The sequence below is a fragment of the Vigna unguiculata genome, chromosome 9, assembly GCF_004118075.2.
Source record: "Vigna unguiculata cultivar IT97K-499-35 chromosome 9, ASM411807v1, whole genome shotgun sequence".
In the NCBI taxonomy this organism is placed as follows: domain Eukaryota; kingdom Viridiplantae; phylum Streptophyta; class Magnoliopsida; order Fabales; family Fabaceae; genus Vigna; species Vigna unguiculata.
In genome coordinates, this window is record NC_040287.1 from 29,613,002 (window position 1) to 29,637,700 (window position 24,699).

At 30.9% G+C, this 24,699-nt stretch overlaps 1 protein-coding gene across 3 annotated transcripts; it reads left to right on the plus strand.

Moving 5' to 3' along the window:
• The first annotated feature begins 19,331 nt into the window (after window positions 1-19,331).
• On the plus strand, window positions 19,332-24,472 carry LOC114195855 (autophagy-related protein 18c-like). 3 transcript variants are annotated; one of them, XM_028086273.1, is made up of 6 exons: window positions 19,332-19,416; window positions 20,165-20,255; window positions 20,829-21,646; window positions 22,048-22,306; window positions 22,961-23,084; window positions 23,866-24,472. In XM_028086273.1, exons 3-6 carry the CDS (start codon window positions 20,891-20,893, stop codon window positions 23,954-23,956), a joined length of 1,230 nt encoding a protein of 409 aa, XP_027942074.1. In that variant the 5' UTR covers window positions 19,332-19,416; window positions 20,165-20,255; window positions 20,829-20,890; the 3' UTR covers window positions 23,957-24,472. The 3 variants fall into 3 exon arrangements, with proteins under 3 accessions (XP_027942074.1, XP_027942076.1, XP_027942075.1); XM_028086275.1 differs by having other exon boundaries at window positions 20,888-21,646; XM_028086274.1 differs by lacking the exon at window positions 19,332-19,416 and adding an exon at window positions 19,472-19,858.
• The last annotated feature ends 227 nt before the right edge of the window (window positions 24,473-24,699 follow it).

The window sequence follows — 24,699 nt, forward strand, 5'->3', positions numbered from 1 at the left end:
GAGCATTCCGGATAATGACAATGCTAAGGATTTTATGAGTTCGGTTGGTGAGAAGTTTAAGACTTTTGACAAAGCTCAAAAGGGTCAGTATCTATCACTTCTTGAGAAGACCAAATATGATGGTGTTAGTGGTGTTCATGAGCATATGATGAAGCTTGTTCACTATTACAACAAACTCAAATCTATAAAAGTGGAGCTTGGTGATAGTTATTTGATTTGACAGGTTATGGAATCTCTTCCTTCTCAGTTTCATGTGTTTGGTTAATTTTGGAGGCATTTTTCTTGGTTGAAGCTAGAAGAACACGTATTTGGTTGGCTAGGGAGAGCCTCCATCAGGTTTGGTTGTTCTTGTACTATTGTTGTTCCTGGTGTGATTCCAGGTCTATAAGTGAGATTATTACAATGTTGGGGATAAGATTCTAGTAGGATTCAAGAATCTTGGTGTTTTGCTTTATTCAAAAGTGTAATCTTGGAAGGATTGTGTAAAACTTTTGATATAATGCATTATTAGGCTCATGTTGTCCTAGTAAACTAGATGTAGCTCAGTTATTGAGTGAACCAGTATAAAATTCATTGTGTGATCTTCTTTCCCTTATCTTGTTCATCATCTAAATCTCAAGAAAACCAACTAAACCAATCTTTGTTAAGTATGCATGTGTTTTTACGTTATCTGGTAATATAACTAAGTTGGATATATAGATTGGAATATATCTTGGTTGAGAAAGCATGTTGTTTGAGTAAATTTCGTGCATTTCGTGTTTCTGCATAATTTCTCAAAATATCATATTGATTTTATATTTTAATCTCTTGAATCATATTTCATGAATAGATCAATCTACCATTTTTGGTTTTAATAGGTTGAAAGTGTATAGTTCTGCAGTATTTGCTTTCTGATTTCATGGTTAGTTTGATTCAACGAGAAGGGATTTTAAGTTTTAAAAAGGTAAACAAAGTTTTATAAAGCCAATTCAACCCCTCTTCTTGACTAAACTATCCATTTCAATACTTACAATTTTATCCCAAATTTTCAGATTTTGGTATTGTTAGGAGGGTCCAATAGGTAATAAAACTCATGTATCTACTGCAAAAAGTTGAAGTCCTATAATTTTTACTTGTTACCATTTGTGCAATTATTAGTAATCATCACAGATTCTAGTTTTTTAAAATTAAGTAACATTGATTTGAACATCTCACTATAAAAATATGTAATTCTGATTCTTATTAGTTATCACTTATAAACACTTGTAGTGTCAATAATTAGTGCAAAGAAGTGATTATAATGATTGAATATTCATATAGTGTGATCTTGGTAGGGTAGTTACTCTCTCAAAATATCTTGTTACTTGCATTATGTGATCTTGGTTGGATCTGTAAGTATTATTAACAATCAAGTGTGCATGCAAAACTTTTAAACAATATACTTACGACAAAGAAGGTATTGCATCCACACACACGCACCAGTTCAGACAGCTTTCTTATACAAATTTGTATATAAAATAAATCATTTCATTCTTCTTTACTGTAATAATGTAAAACTAGAATCTGTAATAAATGCAATAAATGGAGAAGGAACTCAATTTTAACTTAGCACAATGCAAAACTACTATGACCCATACATAAATATATATATATATATATATATATATATATATATATATATATATATATATATATATTTATCAGCAACAAAAATTAAATAAATATAATAGGACATTTGGGATGCCGTAACCCTTTTACAAGTTACAAAAACATTACAGATTAGTTACTATTATGTTGTAACTCCATAATAGTCCTGACACTAAAACAATAATGAAGTAGCTAATTTACATTGACATGAGCACTATTACTAATGCCACCATGATGATGTTCAAAATACTTTTCAGTAATCCACCCCACATTTATATTTAAAGAGCTCATACATGTAATGACTCCAAAGAATAGTCTTCAACCTTCATATTCTTTACATATTGTTCCTACTTTTATACCTATAGGACATTTTAAGGCAGTCAAACCTTATTCCAAAGATCCCTTAATAGTTTTTCATTTAAGCTTCCCAACTCCACTTGGCTTGATGTTTGAACTTGATCTTCTTGGCTATTACTCCTTTCTCATGAATTCCACCTGCATGTTAGTTCTCAACATATTCTTGCACAACCTTTTATCTTTATAGGAATAAGAGCAAGTATATTTTTGACATCTCTACTTTTAGCATTCCACACATTTTCATTATTTCCACCTTTCTCTTTGGGCTTACATTTAGTCATCTACTACGAGAACTACCCAACACCTCTCTTCATTAGCATCAAAAAGTTTTTAGCACATAGATTTGAGGCAAGTGATCGGGCTCAAACACCAGTTAGAATATGAAAAAAATGCTTTTGGGTACTTACTTGTGATCCATGCCCAAGATTTAATTTGTACTAATGTGAACACTTCCTCACTATCTATTTTAGAGTTCCTAAATATATAATTATTTCTATGGATCCATATACCCCATAATATAACCACCCACATGGTCCTCCATACACAATTTCCTTTAGAGTTAAGCCCTGGCATATCAAAACCTAGGAAATGATCTTTTGCTCTATTATGATGTAGTGACGAAACACCAATCCAAGAATCGCACAACTTCTAAATTTGAGTAGCCACCCTACAGGTGAGAAACAAGTGGCATACTGATTCGTCACAAGTGTCACACATGACACATCTTCTACTCTCCAGAAGAATTCCTCTTTTAAGTAGATTATCATATGTTGCTACCCTATTATGTAGATTATCATATGTAGTACCCTATCATATGTATATGTGTTGGGAATAGTCCAAGTGAGTCAAAAAGTCCCACATTGGATAGGAAAGACAAAGTTAAACACTATATAAGAATAAAGACCCATAACAACATTGACTTAAGGTTTTGGTTTAAAAGTGGTATCTAAGGTCTTATATGTGTAAAAACAAATGTCATATAACCATATATATGCCGACTACAATCTCTCAATGACCATGTCTATAACCATAATCATATATGAAAAAATATATATATAACCTACCAATATGTGTGTACATACGTATGTTACCTCAGTCCGTTTTAGCACTGGACCAATTTTATTCGAATGTTGTTTGCGAGCTGTCAGTCATAGCCATTTATCATCACAAAGTTTATAGACAGATCCTACAATTAACCTCATTTGCACGCACATGTTTATGGAGTAATAAGACATGAAAATATGGTGATAACCCAAAGTAGAATAAGATAATTTATTGAAGAAAATGATGAATAGAATCCTAGAGGATTAGAGAAAATTAAAGGGAATGAATGGTCGCTGGGCCACTACTACACAGACAGCCTTGTCGTGTTATGGTGTGTCAGATTCTCTCTCTGTCTCTCTCTCTCCTCAAGGATCTTTGTGTTGTGTTGTGTTGGTGAGTTTATGCGTCTTCTGCTACATTATCTGCAGCCCACCATTTCCAAAGACAATCCAGCAACAACACCAAGATAAGAGTTGTTGGAGGAATCAAGAGAGTATAGTCCACTTGACAAGGTAAAGTTTACCAAACTCACCGTCTTCCGCAGCCTTAGCAGTGACAGTGAAGTTGGTGTCAACACCATCACTGCATTCAAAGGTTTTATGTTAATGGAGCTCATCTCACAATCCTTGCTCGTTTCAATTTCAGTTTATCTTACTACAGTTGCTCGCTCATGAATTAATGAAAGAAATGATCTTAAATCCCTTAAATCACTCTAGTACAGTGGAATAAAAATGTGACATATGTACGGAAATAATCAAATTTGAAGAATCTCGTAGTACTGTCAACTATATTAATTCTGAAAACAAACAAAAAATAATAAATGATTTTGAATTTCTTTTCTTTATAAATTTCGTTTTCATGGTCTGTCTACCACAGATAGCACACCTAGTTTAGGGTGGCGATATTTACATTTCAAATATAAAGATCTTAACCATGAATTATGGCACCTACCCTAATGTTAGGAAACATTATACAGAACTTTTTATATATCGATTGATATTAATTAATATATATATATATATATATATATATTTATCAGATAACAAAAGACCTAGTTTAGGGTTTATGGCAGCTGAACCAGTGTTGAGCATCCTGGCTTCTCCTCTCACCTTCCTCTCCCTACATATTATAACTTCCAACTTTAATTTATGTTATTTTCATTTTATGTCATCCAAACACAGAAAATGAACAACTCTTTCACTTCATAGCCACAATTTTTCTACCTTTCATCTCTAAAATTAAATTTATACTCTCCATATTGTGTCGTGTTGTATTAATCATTCTTCACTGTTGTTGCAGTTCTCAAAATTAGGGTTACCGGCAGTTGTTGTTCTAGCCCTACCGAGCTTTATAATCTGTGAAAGTCATATAAAAGTATTTTCTGATTAGCTTGTTGAAGATCAGATCTTTGATACAGCACAGCAATACATATATACACAAAATAAAGCTAGAGAGACCAAAGAGATAAAGAGATAAAGATACAAAGACCTTCTACACTTCTAACTAATAGCTACTAATTTGTAGAATCTCTCATCTGTCATACATAAAAAACCGAGAAACTAAATAAAATACATACAAGAACAACTTTTGCCATAACACTGGTAATAAATTGCTTAAAAATTTGGGGGACATGTCTCCCCCACCACAATAGCAAATGCTAGCAAGATGTCATAGTGTGGTGGTTTTGATTGTGTAGAGGACAAAGCTTGAAGACACTGTCACAGAGAAAACGATTTTTTTTTTATATTAAATGGAAACATACAAAGAGAAATAAATCATATTCTGATCATAAAGAACAAGATGAAGAGCATTCCACGTGTATCTACTTTTTTTTATAACTAGAAATCAGAAATAATAAAATATTAAACTATAATCATTATTAAAACAAAAGTACTAAAAATAAAATTAAATATATATACATATTTTTATTAATTTACATAACGTTATAATTACAAAACATTTAATAATAATTATAATTTATTATATACTTTTTTATAAATAGTAAAATCAATAAAACAAGTTATGATGGTAAGAATAAAATTGATAATAAATTATGAATATTACAAAAAAACTCTCCTTACAATAATTTGTTACTTGTTGAAAAAATAAGTAAAAATAATTTAATTTGTACTGTTTATACTGTTTCAATTAATATGAAATTGAATTGTACATATACATGGGACAACAAATCATGTCTCTACTATATGAATTCTGCAAAAACAAAACAAAAAGTAATAATGATTATACAATCTTTTTTCATCATTAGACAATGTTAACTTGGGAGTCCTTTTTTGGTCATTACAGTTTTGATTTAGTTTCTATAAATTTAGGTTTCTTCCTCTGTCTACCAAAGAAACACACCTGGTTTAGGGTTTTTTGGCAACAGAAGCAGCGTTTGGGCATCTTTGCTCTCACCTTCTTCTTACATAATTCTTCTAACTTGCAACTTTAGTTTCTGTTCTTTTTATTTTATGTTTCAATTCACATCCACAATTGTTCTATTCTATCTTTCATCTTTCTAAATTAAATTTACTCTCTATATTGTGTTGTGTTGGATTAATCTTTTTTCACTGCTGCTGTTCTAAAAATTAGGGTTCCTGCAATTGGAGTTCTATACCTAACCACGCCTATTTTCTGTTCTAGGTTTTGGATTGTTGGTGTATGTACCCTTATATGTGAATTTTAATTTTGACCATTCACATAATTGAAAACAAATATATGAATATTGTAATTATGAAAGAACCTATTGACATAATTTGAAACAAATATACACAATTGAAGTGTATGTAGCACAAAGGATTGAATAACTAATAAAGGAAAACTCAGAAAACCCCGTGAGGTATGTATAAATTGATTTATATATTAACCTCATCAGGCTGCAAGAAATGCATTGCTACTGAGAAAGAGTGAAGGAGTTCCTTCAGTACTCGCAAAGGTATGGAGGGTTGCTGAAGTATCTGCTGACTCATTCTTACACACAGTAGTGGTTATTGATAAGAGGTGTTTTGCTACTGTACTTGTGTGTGAATGAATGAAGCAGGAGATATTTTGCATCTTCTCTCTTTTGCTTGGACTGAAGGAGCCCCTTCAATTCTTTCTGTTGCCTCATTTCTGTTCATCTTCTTAGGCTTTCAGCTCATCTCTGTGTGAACCATTTCTTGCATAGTTGTATTAGTGATTCAATTTTTTTTCCTGAGTTCATATAACCAAAGAGCACAGATACTCTTAACTATAACGTCTAGGCGTTAATTTAAACATTTCATAAAACATTGAGTTCCGTTTTCCACGTTCTTTTACCTGATTTGCAGTGACAAGGTTCTGCACCTACACTTTTTCCTCTTTTTCCATCATCTTAATGTTACTTTTCTTCTTGCACCTTATCAGTCTCCCTCACAAATCTTATGGTTCCATTATGATGTTGAATGTACTTAGATATATGATTAGCATTACATATATGGTACCAAACTTTGTTTTTGTGAAACTTTGAAATGATTGCTCTCATGTATATGCAAGTATGACTTTGTGTGTGATAACTGTTGCATTACATTTTTTCAGGGATTTTAGTTCAATTCTTCCCTCGGTGACTGAAATGGAAACAAAATTTACATAATGTGTTATTCATTCAATTTGTACTCCTTCAAAAACTTGCCTTGTTGAAGGTATCAATCTAAACCTTAACTATTTAAGTGCACTGTACTACAAACAGATGTTGAATAGTGGAGCTTCGTTTTCTGTTCAATTCATAATTTGATTCGTAACATAACATGGCATAGATTATTTAGTGAATGAGGACCGAATAAAATATAACATTATATATTGATTGATATATTTGCATTTGGACACACTCAGCTGACAGGATATTGAAGCAGATGATTATAATGTCAGAAAATAGCAGTGACAATTTAGTATCAACTCTGATCTTTGGAGTTCTATGTTTGTCGCCTGATTTTCAAAAGTACACGAATCTGATCTTTGGATAATTCTTCTAATTTATCAAATTTGAATCAATTTTAACAAAAATTGATGTGTAAAAATCGATGTTTAAATACGTTAATGTTCAAGTAAAAGTAGGGGTAGTTAATAATATGCCTTCTAATCTACTCTCAATAATGCTTATATATATATTGGAAACTTCTTCATATGAACTATTAATATTGAGGATGAAAGTGATACAATTACCATTACATTTTAACTCCAAATTAAAAACATTAAATGATAATTCAATAAAGTAGTACAATTATTACTCATTAAAAAGAGAATAAAACATTACAAAACAGAGAATATCAACGTACCTTTGAAGATATAATATGAAAGTGTTGTTTCCTGTGTATGAATTCCTTTTCTATAAAATTTTCTATAGAATTGTTTATTTTTTTCTTTCAAATACTATTGTATATTTGGTACTGTAATATTATGTGAATGAAGTTCGAGATATTTTGCATCCTTATCTCTATCCTTTAAAGATGATAAATAAATTCATCCTCGAAGGCATCATTTAAATCTATCCAAATATTCATAAATAGTTATATAAGTATTCTTAGAGGTAATCTACAAAATTTGTCTTTATTATCCTTTAGTTATTTATTTTGCTATGCAGCTCTTTATTATCTTCAATTATTCAACTTATTCAATATTTATCAAATTTACAAAAATTTCAAATGTACTTTCTTTCAACGCATCAATTACATATTTTTTTATGAATTTTCTTCAATCAATTTCACAAAATATAAATATCAATTTTATAACATCAAATTAAAGAACATAAATTTTTACTTAAATAAAAATAAGTATAGTCAAACTAATACTTATTCTACCCCATTTTCATGCAACCCTTTTATCTGTGTTGTATTGTATCCATTAAAATTGATTAATCTATATATCTCTTTTTGTGGTAAAAAAAAAAAATGGTGCAGTACAGCCACAACATGTATCTGATGTATAGTTGGTGATCTTTGTAAATTGACTCTTCGCTGTGACTAACTACACAACCCAAAAAGTCTGCACCAAGTACTTTTTATCTTGCTATATCTGGGAAAGTAATGATGATTTTAAAAGTAGCTATTATATTATTAACATAAATAAGGAGTTCCAAAGTTTATGTGTTGTGACTTTTACACAACATTTCCTACACGACCGAATCCACATTGTACGTTCTACTTTCCTTTCTTGCTTTACTTTTATTTCTGTCTCTCTCTACTTTCCTTCCATTCTTTTTTATGCTAATTAACTCAACACCAAGTTTAACTCATGACTCTTTCTTGCATCAAAACTATGGAATATAAAACTTGTCAATTTCTCAAATCTTATATATGTTTTCTTCGTTTAGTATATGGAACAGATTTCTCTTTCTACACGCTTCTTTAGTTTTTTGTTCATGACTCGGTTTCACTTCATCATTTTCTACATGTTTTCCTCTTCTGTTTTTTATAATATATATAAGTTTTCAATACATTATTGATGTTCTTAAATGATTTAGGAGCTAATAGTCAGTTTAATCAATTTAGATGCTAACTATTTTTAACTTTTCTTAATTGATAAATAGTTTTGGATTATTGTCGGCTAAGTTGACATTAATAAATTTGCTAATGTTAGATGTTAATAGGATTGACAAAACCAACTCTAAGACGACATTACTTACTTAAACTTTTTTTAATAAATAAAAATATTTATGTTAGTGTCAGGTTGGCTTAGTTGACACTAAGTGAAATAAACATTAAAAAATAAATAAGTTTATTTTTGGTCTAATTAACAATAATTTTATTTATTTTTAATATTTATATTTATTTAAGTTAGTGATTCGTTAATCTGACACTAATTTATATGTTACGAATTTTTGTTTCTTCATGACCACTAATAAGAATCATAGATTATTTATAATGCAAAGGCCCTCATGCAACGATGATAAATCTCTTCACTCACATCTCTCTCACTTTATATGTAAATATCCACACTCATTCTTTATTTACAAACATCTCTTTCACTCACACTTTTCTCCTTATTTATTTCATCTACATTCATATTTTTCATCCGCACTTATCTCCTTCCTCCATTAATATATATTTATTTTTAAATTACTATTGTATCTGTTAACCAAATTGACAAAAATTAATTAATATTAAAAATACATTGACTTAGCTAACACTAAATTAAGTAAGTTTTAAAATAAATATGCATTAACATCAACTTGGTCAACTCCAATTGCTTTAATTAAAAATTAATAATGATATAGTGTTGTCTAAGTTGATGCTATTTAAAGTATGCCTTTAAAAGTTTATGCTGATAAATGAGCGTCTATGATTTTAGAGTTGATTGCATGTGCAATGTAAATCCAACACTCTGGACTAATTAGTATCGACTTTTACTTGTTAATATCAGCGTCTCAAGGTCTACAATGTGTGTAGATGCAAAAAAGAAAAAATATTAGTTATGTTTCTCGGTAGTTAAAGGTTTATAAGAAGTGATTTTTCTCGTGATATTAAATTACCTATTGTGATGTTTGCTGTGAATACTTGAAGACAAAAGTTACGTGGTGTTAGATTTGATGCGTTCAATTAGCATAATATGTTAAATATTCATTTGATTAGAAGAGTTAAACATGCAATCAAGATTATGACTTTCAACTAATTATCACCAAGGAAAAACTCATGTGGCTATTGACGAAATGGGTCAAAGAATAGTTCCAATGTTTACTTTGATGATTAAGGAGTTAGAATTGATTGAAGCTTTCAAACATGAGTTATGATGTAGTAATGGTATTTGATCATACTAGTTGCAATATGTTAGTCTTGACAATGTAGTCAAAATTGAGATTTAAATCATAAAATCGTAAGATTCTACAATTTTATGTAGTATTTACGAATTAGATTTTACACATGATTTGATCGTAACGTATAATCGTAAATAGTAAAATTGGTAAGATTATCAAAAAAAATCGTAAAATCATATAAATCTTGTTTTTTAATTTTTTGTTTGCCTATCCACCTTCTTGATTACATGAATTCAACCTAAATTAAACATAAATCTAACTAAAAATTAATGTAATTAAAAAATTTCATTATTTTCCGAGTTTGTCACCACATCTGATCCAATCAAAAATTAATATAATTATTATTAAAATTTATTTTCCAATTAAAAATCAATACAAAGCTGCAACACCATATCATCATCCAATTAAAAATTAATATCATTTAAATTTTCCCTTCTTATTTTTTTTAGTCACAAATTTTGAATACACACGAAACCTTTATTTTTCCTCTATAATTTCATTTCAATTCTTCCTGTCCCGTACTTTATTATTTATATTTTAAATGTTAAAATTAGATTAATTTCCACTTTCACTAAAAATCAATAATTGTTTTATTAATAAAGTGTTTGTTACTTTGCACTCACCGAGTAGAAAAAAAAAACTCCATCATATTTGGTTAAAAGTCAAACCTAAGGTGGTGGTGAAGAAGATGTCCTTGCTATCCCACTTCTATGGTAGGAGAACGTTCATATTAATATGTTTCGTGAAGGAGATAAAGTTAATGAAGATTCTTTTAGTTTTTTTTTTTAATTTGAATTATTTATATTAGATAAATTAAGTTTAATGAAGTATTGAGAAAGTAATGAATTTTCTAAACTTGATTAAGTATTGACGAGGGATTAATTGGTTTTATGGATGTATATTCGGTGATATATATTATGTTTATGGTGTTGGGCATTGGGTCAGGGGTGTTGGGCACCACTTCACTAGTGTGTTTCAATTTATTGTTTCGTGTTTTCTACTTACTATAACTTAGCACGAGGTTAGGGACGTTGCGTGCCATTTGATCAGTGACATTTATGCTCCTTGTGAAATTTTTTGATATGGTGGATATGTTATGTGATGTTTGGTTGAGAAGTATGTGGGTCCCAACAAAAGTTGAGAGGGCTTTGGAAGGCTATAGGTGTGAGTATAAATGACTCTGTGGACTTCGGTTGTAAGTCTCTTTGGGAGAGTAGTAGGGATTGCTGGACTCGATGTAGTTGTACCAGTTATAGACTTCGCCTATAAGACTCGCAAAGGAGCAATGGGAAGTAGACTCCGTTTGGAGACTTCAAGGGAGTAAGAAGGAAAAGTTGGTTTGGATTTAGGGTGAGTTGGTTTGAATGTGAGGCTTATGATGATGTTGATATTTGATGTCTTGGGCTGAGACTACATGTGGTTTTTGTTATTGTTGTGTGAGACAACAAACGTTGTGATTTACTGTGTGATGCCAAGTGTTGCAATATCTCAGGTGAGAGAATATATTTATATTATGCAATATTTATTGAAGGTTGATGTTTTGCTTAAGTAGATATTGCATGTGTGTATTTCACTATGACAATCGTATATGTGTTGTTGATATACGGGAACAAATTTTATTGCAAAAGTTTATATGGAGGCACAACAATAAAGAACCTTGGGATTTGCACTTATTTTAGACAAGGGTTAGTTCGAAATAATGTAAACTTTGGTCAATTGCGAATTTTCAGATATTACTTTTGAGTTTAGTTGGATGAATAAATGAAAGTTTCAACTTCCGTTAATCTTTTAATGGTGATATTAGAGTTATGAAATAAAAGATTTTGAAATACGTGAATTTTACTATGTATTTTAGTAACATCCTAGATGTGGTGTTACACATCCTATGTTACTGTTACTTAGTTCAAATATTTGTTTCTTAGTTGTTTAAGTCTTTTATCTATTATTGGTATCGGACTAACTTCACATGATAAGTTCTCCTTTAGTTTTATCTTGTATTGATCAATTACATAGTGGATCTATTATGCATTTCCTTAATTGCAAAACATAAGATACATTATGTAAATTTTCAAGAGAAGAAGGTAAGGTAACTTCATAAGCTACTGGATAAATTCTTCTAGTAATTTGACATGCTCGCAGTAGATCTTCAAGGGATAGTATAGTCATATCTAACTGACCATCCATCCGAGGATGATAAGTAGAAATCAAATTAACCTTGCCTCCAAAGCTTCAATTAGGCTTTTTCAGAACCTAAAAATGAAGTGTACACACTTTGTTAACCAATAAACAATGACCCAAATACCATCACTACCTTTTGTTGATCTTGGAAGATGAGTAACAAAGTCCATAACAACATTGTATCACTTCCATTTAGGGATCTTTAATTGTTTAACATCCATCTAAGATAAAACATGCTTAACAACATCTTTCTTCATTCCTGGCCACCAAAAGGACTTTTTTAAATCATGATACATCTTAGTCATGCTAGGGTATATTCTAAATTTGATTTGATGACCTTCATCCAAAATCATCTTTCACAATTTGTTAATTGTCATTGGACACACAAATTATTCCTTTAAACTTCAAGACTCCATTTACCCCTACAAAAAGTTCATGAATTCCATGTTCCATTTGTTCCCTAATTAGATCTACCAATTGTCTTTCCTTAACCATAAAAAGAAACTCATTAGTTATGATAAACATGCCACATGAAATATGATTTGATGAGAGTCCCACTCCAAGGTTCATGTCTCTAAACTTTTCTTAGATCTCTAACTATTTTACCATCATGATAGATACATGAATCTTCTTTCTATAGAGTGTTTTCCATAACATTTGCTTTACTTGGATGATACATCATTTAAAAGTCATAATCCTTAAAAAAGTTCCATCAATCTTCTTTGTCTTATCTTCAACTTTTTTCTTATCAAAGAGATATTTCAAATTCTCATGATCACTAAATACCTCAAACTTAGCTCTATATAGATAATATCACCAAGTCTTTAAACCAAATATAACATTTGCATTTTTAAATTGCAAATTGGATAACCTTCAATGTAGTTTTAATGCTATCGAGGCATCAACAATCACTAGTTTATGTTTCATCAATACACAACTGAGTCATTGATAAAAAGCATTGCAAAAAACTTCAAAGTTATTACTTGGATTTGGTATCTCTAATATAGAAAAACTTGTCAAACGTTTTTTTGTCTCATTAAGACGTTGTTCACATTTATATATCTAATAAATGTCAAGAGTAAGTAAATTGATACATAATGGAGTATTTAGAATTGGAGTTTTATGAATTATAATGATATTTTATTGTTTTGCAATGAATATAAAAGACAATATCAAGTATGCAACTAAGCCACAGTATTGGAGCTGAGCCGCAGTACTAGAACTGAGCCATGGAAGTAGAAAAGGCAGGACAACATACTTGAACTTTCTGGCTGAGCACAACAAATGGAGTTGAGCCTCGTGAGGAAACCTTATTTCCGAGGAACCTGGAGCACAAATCTATGGGGTTGAATAAACAAGAAAACCCTCACAAGGGAAAGGTCATGTGCTAAGCACCATAACAAAAGGCTGAGCTGAGAAGGAAACTCACTTGTGAAGAAACCCCTATAGTAGAGCATCAAAAGTTGGGCTGAGCACCGCCCAAAAATTCCTATAAATAAAGACCTTAGGTCCTCATTTCAAGCATTGAGTGGAGGTCCAAAAATGTAGCAGTAGGATATAATAGGGTGTGTGAGGCACAAGAGAGATGCTCTTAGTGTAAATCTTATGTGTAAATGTTACTAGAGGGTATTTATCTTTACTTTCATTCAATTCACTTCTACTTCTTGGGTATTTATCTTTGCTTTCATTCAATTGTTTGCGGTTTGATTTATGCTTAATAATGACTTGATCACTCATCTATTTAATTGGTTTGGATTGAGTTGGAAAACCAGTCTCAAATTGTGGTCCAATCAAATCATCATAACTGTACTGGTGCTTATTTAAGTAGCTAGAGGGGATGCTGGAGGAGAGAGTCCTACACATTAAAGTAAGGATTCATTCCACCAGGGGTTAAGGAATCACACTAGATTTGAAGTCCTTAAGTTCTAATGTATCAGGGATGAACCTAGATCTACATAGAAAGAGTACTCCCATGACATTAATTGATTTGCATAGTAAGTAAACAAGATGGTAGTGGTGTAGTAGAAGAAGATGAGATTAAATCAATTCATAACTCCTACTTCACTCAATCTATCTAATTACTATTATCTATTTCTACTTGCACTCTTTATCAAAACCAAAAACCCAAAAATAAAAATGTCAACATACTTTTAAATTCCTGTGGATACGACACTTGTTGATAATACTGCTTACCAGTACACTTGCTGGGAAATGGTTGTTGTAAAAGAGTCATCAATATCCAAGTGAAGCTTGCGAGTTAACTGAATCAAAGATTCAACAATTTTCAAGAATCCTTTAATGAATATCCTATAATGTCTAGCTAATCCATAAAGCTTCGAATTTATGTTGTTGTTTTAGGGCCTCCTATCAAAAACTTTACTTCTTTGATCCAAAACTCACATCTTAATAATTTCACATACAACTTTTTATTTTGCATAACTCTCAAGTTTTTTTTTTCACGTTATTCATAAGATCAAAAGTATATGACAATATCATTTATAAATATTATTACATACTTATCCACTAATGACACAAATTCTATTTGTGTAGCCCACACACATAACCAAGAACCAACATCCTACTTCAAGACCATGAATATTGGTGCTCCACAGAGTGAAACACTTAATCAAAAAATTCTTCCCCAATAAATTCTCTACTTATACTTCAACTTAGCACGCTATGCATTTGATAAGGAGAATTTTATTTCTCTATCTTAGAGAAAAATATTTCTCCAAGAATTTATTCTCAAAATTCTTCTAGTTCAGCTCCCTTCCTCTCCTCTAGTCTCACTATTTGTTAAGTTCCATTCCACTAGAACTGAACCTTACTTATCTTTCAAGATATATAACAAAGGTCACTTTCCTCCATTCAACACACCCTATAGCCCTGAAGATATTCTCCACTTCATGAATCCACTAACCAACTATATCTAAATTATGTTTCTCGGTAAATTTTGGAGGATTGATCTTCATGAATTCTACATACTCACAAGGGTGAGCATGTTGGTTGACCCTATTATCACTACACTAAGTTGATTAATACCAACTTATTACCTGTTCATAACACTTTTTGTTGAAATGTGGTAACACTATCCTTGCTACTTGTCACATATCAAGTGTTGGACATGGAGTAGTTGTATTTGTACATGCCATTAATAAAACTAAAAGTAAAACAAAACTCCAAATAATCATGACACATCATTGTAATTAATTCTGCACAATACAAAATATGTCTAGACTATTATATAAGTAATTACTATTTAATAAAAAATTTGAAGTAGTTTTCTTTTCTGTGCAGTACAATTTTCTTAGGGGAAACATTAATTGTAACATAACCTTTATATATATATATATATATATATATATATATATAAGTAATGGTATGTGACAAACATTTACATTTATTTAACACATAAGATACAATTAAAATATTCATAAAAAGGTAAATTTTCCTTTTATATTTGTAAAGGAAAAGAAAAAGTAAATAGTAGTGAAAGATAATATCAAATGAGTGTGTAAAAAATTATTGTGTGTCAAAGTATTATTTTCATATAAATGTTTGCTAAGTTTTTAATTGATTAATTAATATGTTTAAGTAGATAAATTAAATTAAAATAACTATAATAGTATTGAAACTTAATTGCTTTATTGTATCTAATAATTTAAACTTACCTTATTAGTGTTAATTATTTAAATTATAATAGTATTGTATATATAAAAAAATTAAAATTATTTTATATTTATATTTTAATTTTAAAAAATGAAAATAAAATTTGGCTGACCAATTTGATGGATAGGGAGACTAACGTAGTGTTCGTTTCATGTGATTGTATTGTTTAAGTGCATTTGCGATGACGAATTTCATGCTTTGACTATGTTCCTTTGTAGCGATATGGTATGAAATACGAGCACAGATTTGCGGGATGGAAAGTTTAATCTATTCACCAAAAATTGAGGTGATTTGGGTATATTTCGTATAACATTACGAAATTGTCTCTCGTTTTAAACACGTGAGTTACTCCACCCATCGTGCTATTTAATTTGTTCGAAGGTGAGTGGTGGTGTTACTTCACTATAACAATAGAAACAGATGTGGGGTGTGTGTGTGAATTGAATGCACTGGTGTGTAGTGTGGGCTTGTGAGTAGTGCAGAGAAATGAGGTTGTGGTGGGTGGTGGAGAAGGAAGATGGTGGTTGTGGTGGGGTGTGGTAGGGGAGTAATGTCGTAGATGTGGCGAAAGAACATGGTGGTAGAGGTGGGCTCATGGAAGGATGCGCACCAGTTACATAACCAGTGCGGTGCATTGTGAGTGTGTGTGTGGCACCAATTACGTAACCGGTGCCTGTGCAAAGAGGAGAGTGACACCGGTTACGTAAAGATGAATTTGTATAGATTTGAGTGGATGAATTTGTGTGTTTATTTGAGTGGATTTAGAGGATAAAGTGAGTGAATTTGAAGATAAGTTTTATGAAAGTTAGTGAAAGATTTGATTGATGTGATAGATAAAATAAATTGTTAAAATAGATAGAATTAGAAAGTTACCAAAATACCCTTGATGGAAAAAGAGAATGATTTTGTAATTTGATGTTATAAAATTAATTACAAATAATTAATACGAATTAAAAAATATTAAAATTATATGAAATTTTAAAATAAAAAAATTTAAATTTTTATGAATGTAAAAAATTTATACAAATAAATTTTAAAAAAAAGTTATAAAATTAAATTTTAAACAAAAGTTATACAAAAAAAGTTAAAAAAAAAACAACACACACACATGACACCGGTTACATAACCGGTGTCACTCTCCTCTTTGCAAAGGCACTAGTTACCTAACTGGTGCCATACACACACACACACCCAATGCACTGTACCGGTTAATGTAACTAATGCGCATACCCTAGAATGCACCACCATTCCTCTGTCACATGTACGAGCTTCATCCCCCACCACCTCCTTCATCTTCGTTCGCCACCACCTCCTTCATCTTCCTCCCCCACCACACCCTAACAGAAAGCTACATGGGAAAGAAGCAATCAAGTGTTTAAAACGAGGGTCAATTTCGTAATATTATACGAAATATATGTAAATCACCTCAGTTTTGGGTGGATGGATTAAATCCTCCATCCCAAAATTTGCGCTCTTATTTCACTGCATATTGCAAAAAAGGAATACGCTCTTTGCATGAAATCTATGCTAGCAAATTCACTTGAACAGTGCAATCCATTGAAACGAACACTACGTAAGTCAAAATGAGTTTGAGATTTGAAAATTCCAATCCAACACACCTCAATTTGACATGCTAGCACGTACATTTGAACCTATTTTGTCACCATGATATTTGCTACTAAAAATTGTCAATAATTTGTATTATATTATTTTGTTGAAATGTGTATGGGAGTTGTTTTATTGAAATTTTTATTATATTTATTTTAAAATATAATTAAAATGTAATATATATATATATATATATATATAAATTAAGGTTTAATCATGTCTTTGGTCCTTATTTTCATAGTAAAATCTCAATTTGGTCCCTCTATTTTTTTTCATCTCAATTTGGTCCCTTCCGTTAGTGGTATAGTAACACCGTTAAAGGGGTGTCACGTGTCAGTTCTTGGATTTTTTTACCTTTATTTTTATTTTTATTGAATTATTTATTTATTTTTTTATTTTTTTATTTTTTTTAAAAACAAATTGCCATGTGTCAAGTTGTCATCGTACCATGTGGAAGTGACAGAGTGATGTGGTAGTGACAATGACATGTGTCACTTATATGTCAAATGTCATTTTCACTTTCTCAATTTGGTCCTTTATTTTAATTTTTGTCTTAATTTAGTCCCAATTTTTGTAAAAATTGAGCAATTTTATCCCTCTCCAAATTGAAATCAAATTTAATTTCTATATAAATTAACAAAAATATTTCTATCAAAATTGATATTTCAAGTAAATATGTTTAACAAAATTAAGTTTATTTAATTAATATTTTACATTGAACTTTATTTAAAATTGTTTTAAAGTTGTTAATAGAAAATAATATTAATAGAAAAAAAACCATAAATTATATTGATATTTTAGTACATCGTACTTTAATATTGTTTTTTATTTGAATTTATATTTTAAATAATTGTATATTTTTAAAATGTGTAAAGTTCAATCATTTGTACGCAAGTATTTGGATTAGTGTAAAAATAACAATTATAAAAATTTTAAAAATAATTTTAACTATTCATGTAACAATAAAAAACATATAAATTTGAAATTTGAAAACAATTTTAAGTAAAGTTGAATGTGAAACACAAATTTAAATAAACTTAGTTATGTTAAAAATATATAATAAAAATATCAAATTTAATAAAAAAAATTGTATAACATTTATATAAAAATATTATGTCCATGTATTCTAATTTTTGTCTCAATTTAATATTATATAAATTGAGACAAATTGAAAATGAGGAAATGACACCTGACATAATATTGACATGTGACATTATCACTGTCACATCACTTTGTCACCGACATGTGACACGACGACAGCTTGGCACGTGACAAATTGTTTTATTTTTTAAAAAGATTCAAAAAATTAAAAATTTAAAAAAAAATCCAAGAACTGACATGTGACACACTATTTAACGCGGTAGATCATGCCTCCGTAGTTTTTGGTATTTAAGCCTTCCATTTCTATGCAACTTCTGGAACGGATGGGGTTTTTCCTTCTTCAACTGGACTAGAATAAAGGAAGGTCGGCCCGACCTGTGATCGTAGTCCGATAGCTATTCCTGCCCCAACTTAACCAATGGGGTCCACGGTTACTATACTACTAACGAAAATGACTAAATCTAGATCAAATTTTTCAAAACAAGGACCAAATTGAGATGAAAAAAAAAATAGATAGACCAAATTGAAATTTCGCAACGAAAATAGAGATCAAAGACATAATTAAACCAAAAATTAACATGCAAATCTTTATATAATATTGACATAAATATAATAATTGTTATATATAATGTTATTATTTCCCTTTTCTATATACAACATAAATGATTACACGTGCTTTTAATAAATTTTGACAGAACAAATTCAACGGTTACTATCCCTTATATATATATACTTGGAACAAATCAAACAAAATAAGGTAAGACCTAATTAAAAATTAAATAAAATTGCATACACTCAGTTAAAATAATAATTGAAGTATGTATTAAAAAATTAGAAAAAAAAGTTCAAGACCTACAAATTAATTTTACAAAAATAATTTACCCACTTTATAAATTATGAATAATTAATTACATTTAATAAGTTTTCACATATTTCTTAATCATGTTTATTTTAAACTTCATACTGTTAAAGAAACAGACATGAATTTGGATGGATCCAGTAAATCCTCCTATATAAAACCTTGAAAATAAAGAATTACAAACAAAGAAGGAAAAGTCGATAGAGAGGTATGATTCTGAATTATGAACACAACCCTGTGCTTCACCTTCACCATTTTGATCTCCACTTTCTTGCTCTTTCTAACACATGTCATGAAATTTTGTGCATTTTAATTTCTCTTCTTCGTCTTCTTCTTTTCTTTCTTTTTCTTCTTATTATTATTGTTTTGCTTTGTTGATTTTATGGTGCCCTTTTTCGTTATCACCCTCTACTGGGAATTTCAATTTTCATTGTCGATTTCTCAAACCCAAATAAACCTCTTCCTTTCTTAATTCGCCACTTTTGTTTTTACATGTTTTCGCCGATTCTTGCATGTTTTTGTTGAAGGTTGCATCTTTCTTTTCAATATTGAATCTTTTTTATTATGGGGGTATGTGCAAGCGCGATGAAGTGAAGTTTCTTGCTGGAAAGAGTTTGAATTTACTGTCTTTGGTGGTCAGAGTTGCGCCAGTAATTGCTTCCCTGATACTCTCCTGTGTCCAATCACAATTTTACCATTACATGCAAGATTGCTAAGATGTAAAAGTTGGAGACATTTGATTGATAAGCACTTACAATAAGCATTTTTGGTTGAGCAATTACTGTTCAACTGGTTTAACAATTACTGGAAAAGTATAAAATTATTATAAGAAATAAATCTGTATCAATTTATGATTAGTTATTGGTAGACATTGTGGTTGTCATATTAACTAGATAAATTGTCTTAGAATTTTTTTTTCATAACACTTGACTGATTAGTTTGTTTGAACTTTGAAGGACATCAAAATCTTGGATGTAGGTGGAACTGGTGCGTGAAATAGCTTGCAGGATTTGGAGGACTTCCGACTAACTATAGGATAAATCTCAGGTACACAGGTTTACAAAGGTTATGAAATAGAGATCCAAGTAATCAGGTTTAGAGTTTAGATGCTAAATATATGTGATGGTATCAAGAAAATAAGATAGGAAAGGACTGAACTGCTGAAGGGTTCTGCTTCTTATCTGAATTAAAGTATATATTGTGCTTTTAATTGAAAAGGGTGTCTTTTGGGTCAATGATGCATCTAGCTACCTAGGTAAAAGCTCAGTTTTTGTTGACTTATTTATCTAAATAATGACATGCTCTTATACTCGCAGTACATTGTTTTATAGGTAATCTTTTTTACTGGCCTTATAAAAAGATGTAAGTTCTTTGCAATCTCATGGATTACCTTACCTTCCTATATATTTCTTATCAGCCAGTTTGAAGGACCATCATTAACACACTCAGTTATTGTAATGTATGAAGACAATTACAATATATTTTTCTGAATCTGTTAGTATGAGCTCAATTTTCTCCCGCGATTATCATTTCATAGTCTTTAACCTGTAAGCCTTAAAGAATCTGTTTAATAATTTATTTAAAGTAATATCAATGAATTTTTCTTGTCTGTTACAACAGAGATCACCTTGTGGCACTTCACCTTCTATACCTTGATTAATTGAGGTTATTGAGTGCAGCAAATGCTGTCAGGTTCACCGACTCAAGGAATGTTTTCAACTTCAAGGATTGGAAACAGTGAATCTCCCAATAGTGGGGCCTCTTCTTCTTTTGCCCTGCCTATTGTAGACATGAGTGAAAATGAGGAAACAGAATTGCTCTCAATAACATGGAATCAGGACTATCGTTGCTTTGCTGCTGGAACAAGTCATGGTTTTCGTATTTATAATTCTAAACCTTGCAAAGAAACTTTCAGACGTGATATGAAAATTGGTGGTTTTAAAATTGTAGAGATGCTATTCCACTGCAATATTCTAGCACTTGTTGGTGCTGTAGCTAATTCACACTACCCACCAAATAAAGTTTTGATATGGGATGATTATCAGAGCAGGAGCATGTGTGAATTCACATATAGATCTGAAGTTCGAGGAGTGAAATTAAGACGTGATCGAATTGCAGTTGTCCTTGAACACAAGATATATGTTTATAGCTTGACAGATTTGAAGCTTCTTCATCAGATTGAGACTCTGGCAAATCCTAGAGGGTTGTGCTGTCTTTCACACCATTCAAATACATTTGTTTTGGTTTGTCCAGGTTTAAACAAAGGACAGGTTCGAGTTGAACATTTTGGACTGAACGTGACAAAATTAATCAATGCTCATGATTCTCAAATTGCATGTTTTACTCTGACATTGGATGGACTCCTTCTTGCAACTGCTAGTATAACGGGCACTTTAATTAGAATCTTCAATACAATGGACGGAACTCAATTACAAGAAGTAGGTTATTATTGTGTAAATTGTATTATTTTGTTAAATCATTATTAATTTATTATGTTTAACTTTCTATTTTATGTACTTTCCATTTAAGAGAATTTTAAAATGATTTTTCTTTTTCATTTATGTTGTTTTTTGCACACTCCCATTTGATAATTCATAAATATGACTAGGATATACCAGTTTCCTCTGCAACATTGGATGTCTTGTTACATTAATAATGTTTTAGTAAGTTGATCTTTTTTACTGTCCTTGTAAAAAGCTTTTACACCTTAATAGTCTTGGGTTGTCCACAAAAATTCCAAAACTTATATCTTTTTTTCAGGAGGAATTGGTTTAATAATGTTTTAATAAATTCTCTCTTTTGTTTTCATGCTCTATGATGCATTCACACTTTCTTGTAGGTAAGAAGAGGTGCAGATAGAGCTGAAATCAGCAGTATAGCCTTTTCTCCAAATGTTCAGTGGTTGGCAGCATCAAGTGACAAAGGCACTGTTCATGTATTCAGCTTGAGAGTGAGAGTGTCTGGGGAGGATAGTTTGACTCAGCCAAATGTTGCTCAAGGTCCTGCACTGTTTGATCAGAATTCTTCTACTTCTTTGGATCCCTTGATTTCAACAAATACTGGCGCCAACCCCAATTCTGCGTTTTCTTTCATGAGAGGTAACATTAATTTTCTTAAGTATAATGCTGTGAACGTTTGGAATCATCATAATTTAGTGATGCAATCATTTTTGTTCAGTTTATCTATTTGAATAGTTATCCTGGGAGCTATATTGTGTGTTTGATTTTTAAATAGAAATTTATATAGATGGGAGATCTTGACTGATTTTTTCTATTCAGTTCAAATCATCTATCTGGAGTCTACTATTTTTGTACAAGTGCCAGGTATCAAACGTGATAATACATTGATTAAAAAGAATCAGCACTCTCTCTACCCCAGGAGTTGTGTCTGTGCATTCTTGCCCTGTTTTGATTGTTTATTCCTTTATAACACAAAATGCCAATTTCTTCAGCTCCATTAGATTTCTCTTTGGATTTGCTCGGATATATTTTCTGAACACTAGATGTAATCAATGGCTCAGCTAGTTAGTTATGCATTTTTTGGTTCATATATAACGGTTTCTGACTAGGCATTACCCTTTTAAGGATTACGTCTTTTCAAACCATTGTTCATAATCTTTCTTTTAAGGATATGGAGTCTTGGGACGGTAAATCTGCTCATGGTTCTGAAACCTTTCTAGTTGGGATATTTTGCACAATATTCTTTCGGCATGATTTGTTGTGTGCTTATGATTGTTCCTTGATATGTTGTAGGACTTCTACCAAAATATTTTAGCTCAGAGTGGTCATTTGCACAGTTCCGTTTGCCCCAAAGCACCCATTTAATTGTGGCATTTGGATCTGAGAACGATGTCATAATTGTTGGCATGAATGGGAGGTATGTGTATATTTTGTGGGCTGCCCTTTTTTTTTCTGAAATTGAGTAGTTGATGTTTTATTAAAATTTTCATAAGAAGTTAAGATAAACATAATATCTTAGTGATGCATGCTGTTGAGATTAATGGCTAATTAAGAAATGTAGTTGTATCACTGACTTTCGTTAAAAGCAAATTTTATAAACTTGTCATGGAATCGTGTGAACATATTGTGGTGTTTGTGCATATTGGATAAAACATAAAGTAGATATTTAAAGTTCTACTTGAATAGTTGATATTTACTATTTTCAGAGTATATTGTTTGTTAAAAGGATGAACCTTGCACAACCTTAAGGTTGATGCCTGGTAACAGGATTGGATCTTGGAAACAAATCTCCACTTAAAGGGGGGTTTGCGAATTTGTTACATCTATAATTTCCATTTGCCCCACCAGGTGGGAAATATCATGCATGAACGGCCTTTTTCATTTGTTAATTGGATTAACAAGTTTCACTTGATTATAAAATTCTACATAAAAATATTTAACGGAGTTAATAGAGCAAGCTTCAGGAGTTGCATCTGTACAATTATTGTTTCTGTGTAATTTGTTTCCGCACACACTCACGCTGAAGTTGATTTCATTTGCTTAAAAAAAGAGAGATGGAATAGCCTCGTCAAGATCACTTATAGGAACTTAGTTCTTTGATATCTGCTTTATTGTTTCTTTAATATCAGTTTTGTTCAGTTCTCTTCATTCTTGTTGACTTCACTCAGCCATTTCCGTCCTGTGTTCTTTGATATCAGTTTCTACAGATGCAGCTTTGATATAGTTCATGGGGGAGAGATGGTGCAGAAGGAGCATGTTAGTTTCCTAAAATTTGAAAATAAGCGATAAACAATTTCTAGTTTCTCAACATCTTTGTCAAGCATCAACAACTCTCCTCAAGCACTGTAAATATGTTCCAGCAACAGACAATAAACGGTTCACATCATGTGTGAAAATGATTCCCCGGTATTGGAGGATCTGGAGATACATTGTTGAATACCTTGTATATTTTGAGGAACAAATTAGATTGAAAAGGAGAAATACCAAGCAGCAGATTCATCACAAATAAATCACTTACTGGATATCTCTTTTATATCACAGTGGAGTGGAGTGGATGGTTTGTTGTGGTACATTGTCATATTACATGGATACATTACATTCACATCATGCTTGGAACTCCTCGGTGGTATTCCATTTACTTGGATTAGGTCTGAGATACACAGAAATTGAAAACTTCATACTATCATTCCTTTTGTACAGTGTCAAAGTAACATGATTAGGTTAAATCATTTATTTGGTTCTGTAGTTCAACACACTTTACTTTTCAGTTTTTATTCTTAAAAATCATCCGATTTAATTCTCCTACATATTATTTTTTATTTCTTGTTGTATGTATAAACATTAGGGATTAAAACATATTAAACATAGTTATAGGATTAAAATAGATAATTGAAGTATAGAGAATACTATAGTTCAACACACTTTACTTTTAGTTTCTTTTGTAGTTCAATCTCGAGATGTTCCACATATAATTTCTCTTTGGTTGAAGACTGTTTCTTAAGTAATTATCTCTTTTATACAATCTTCACTTC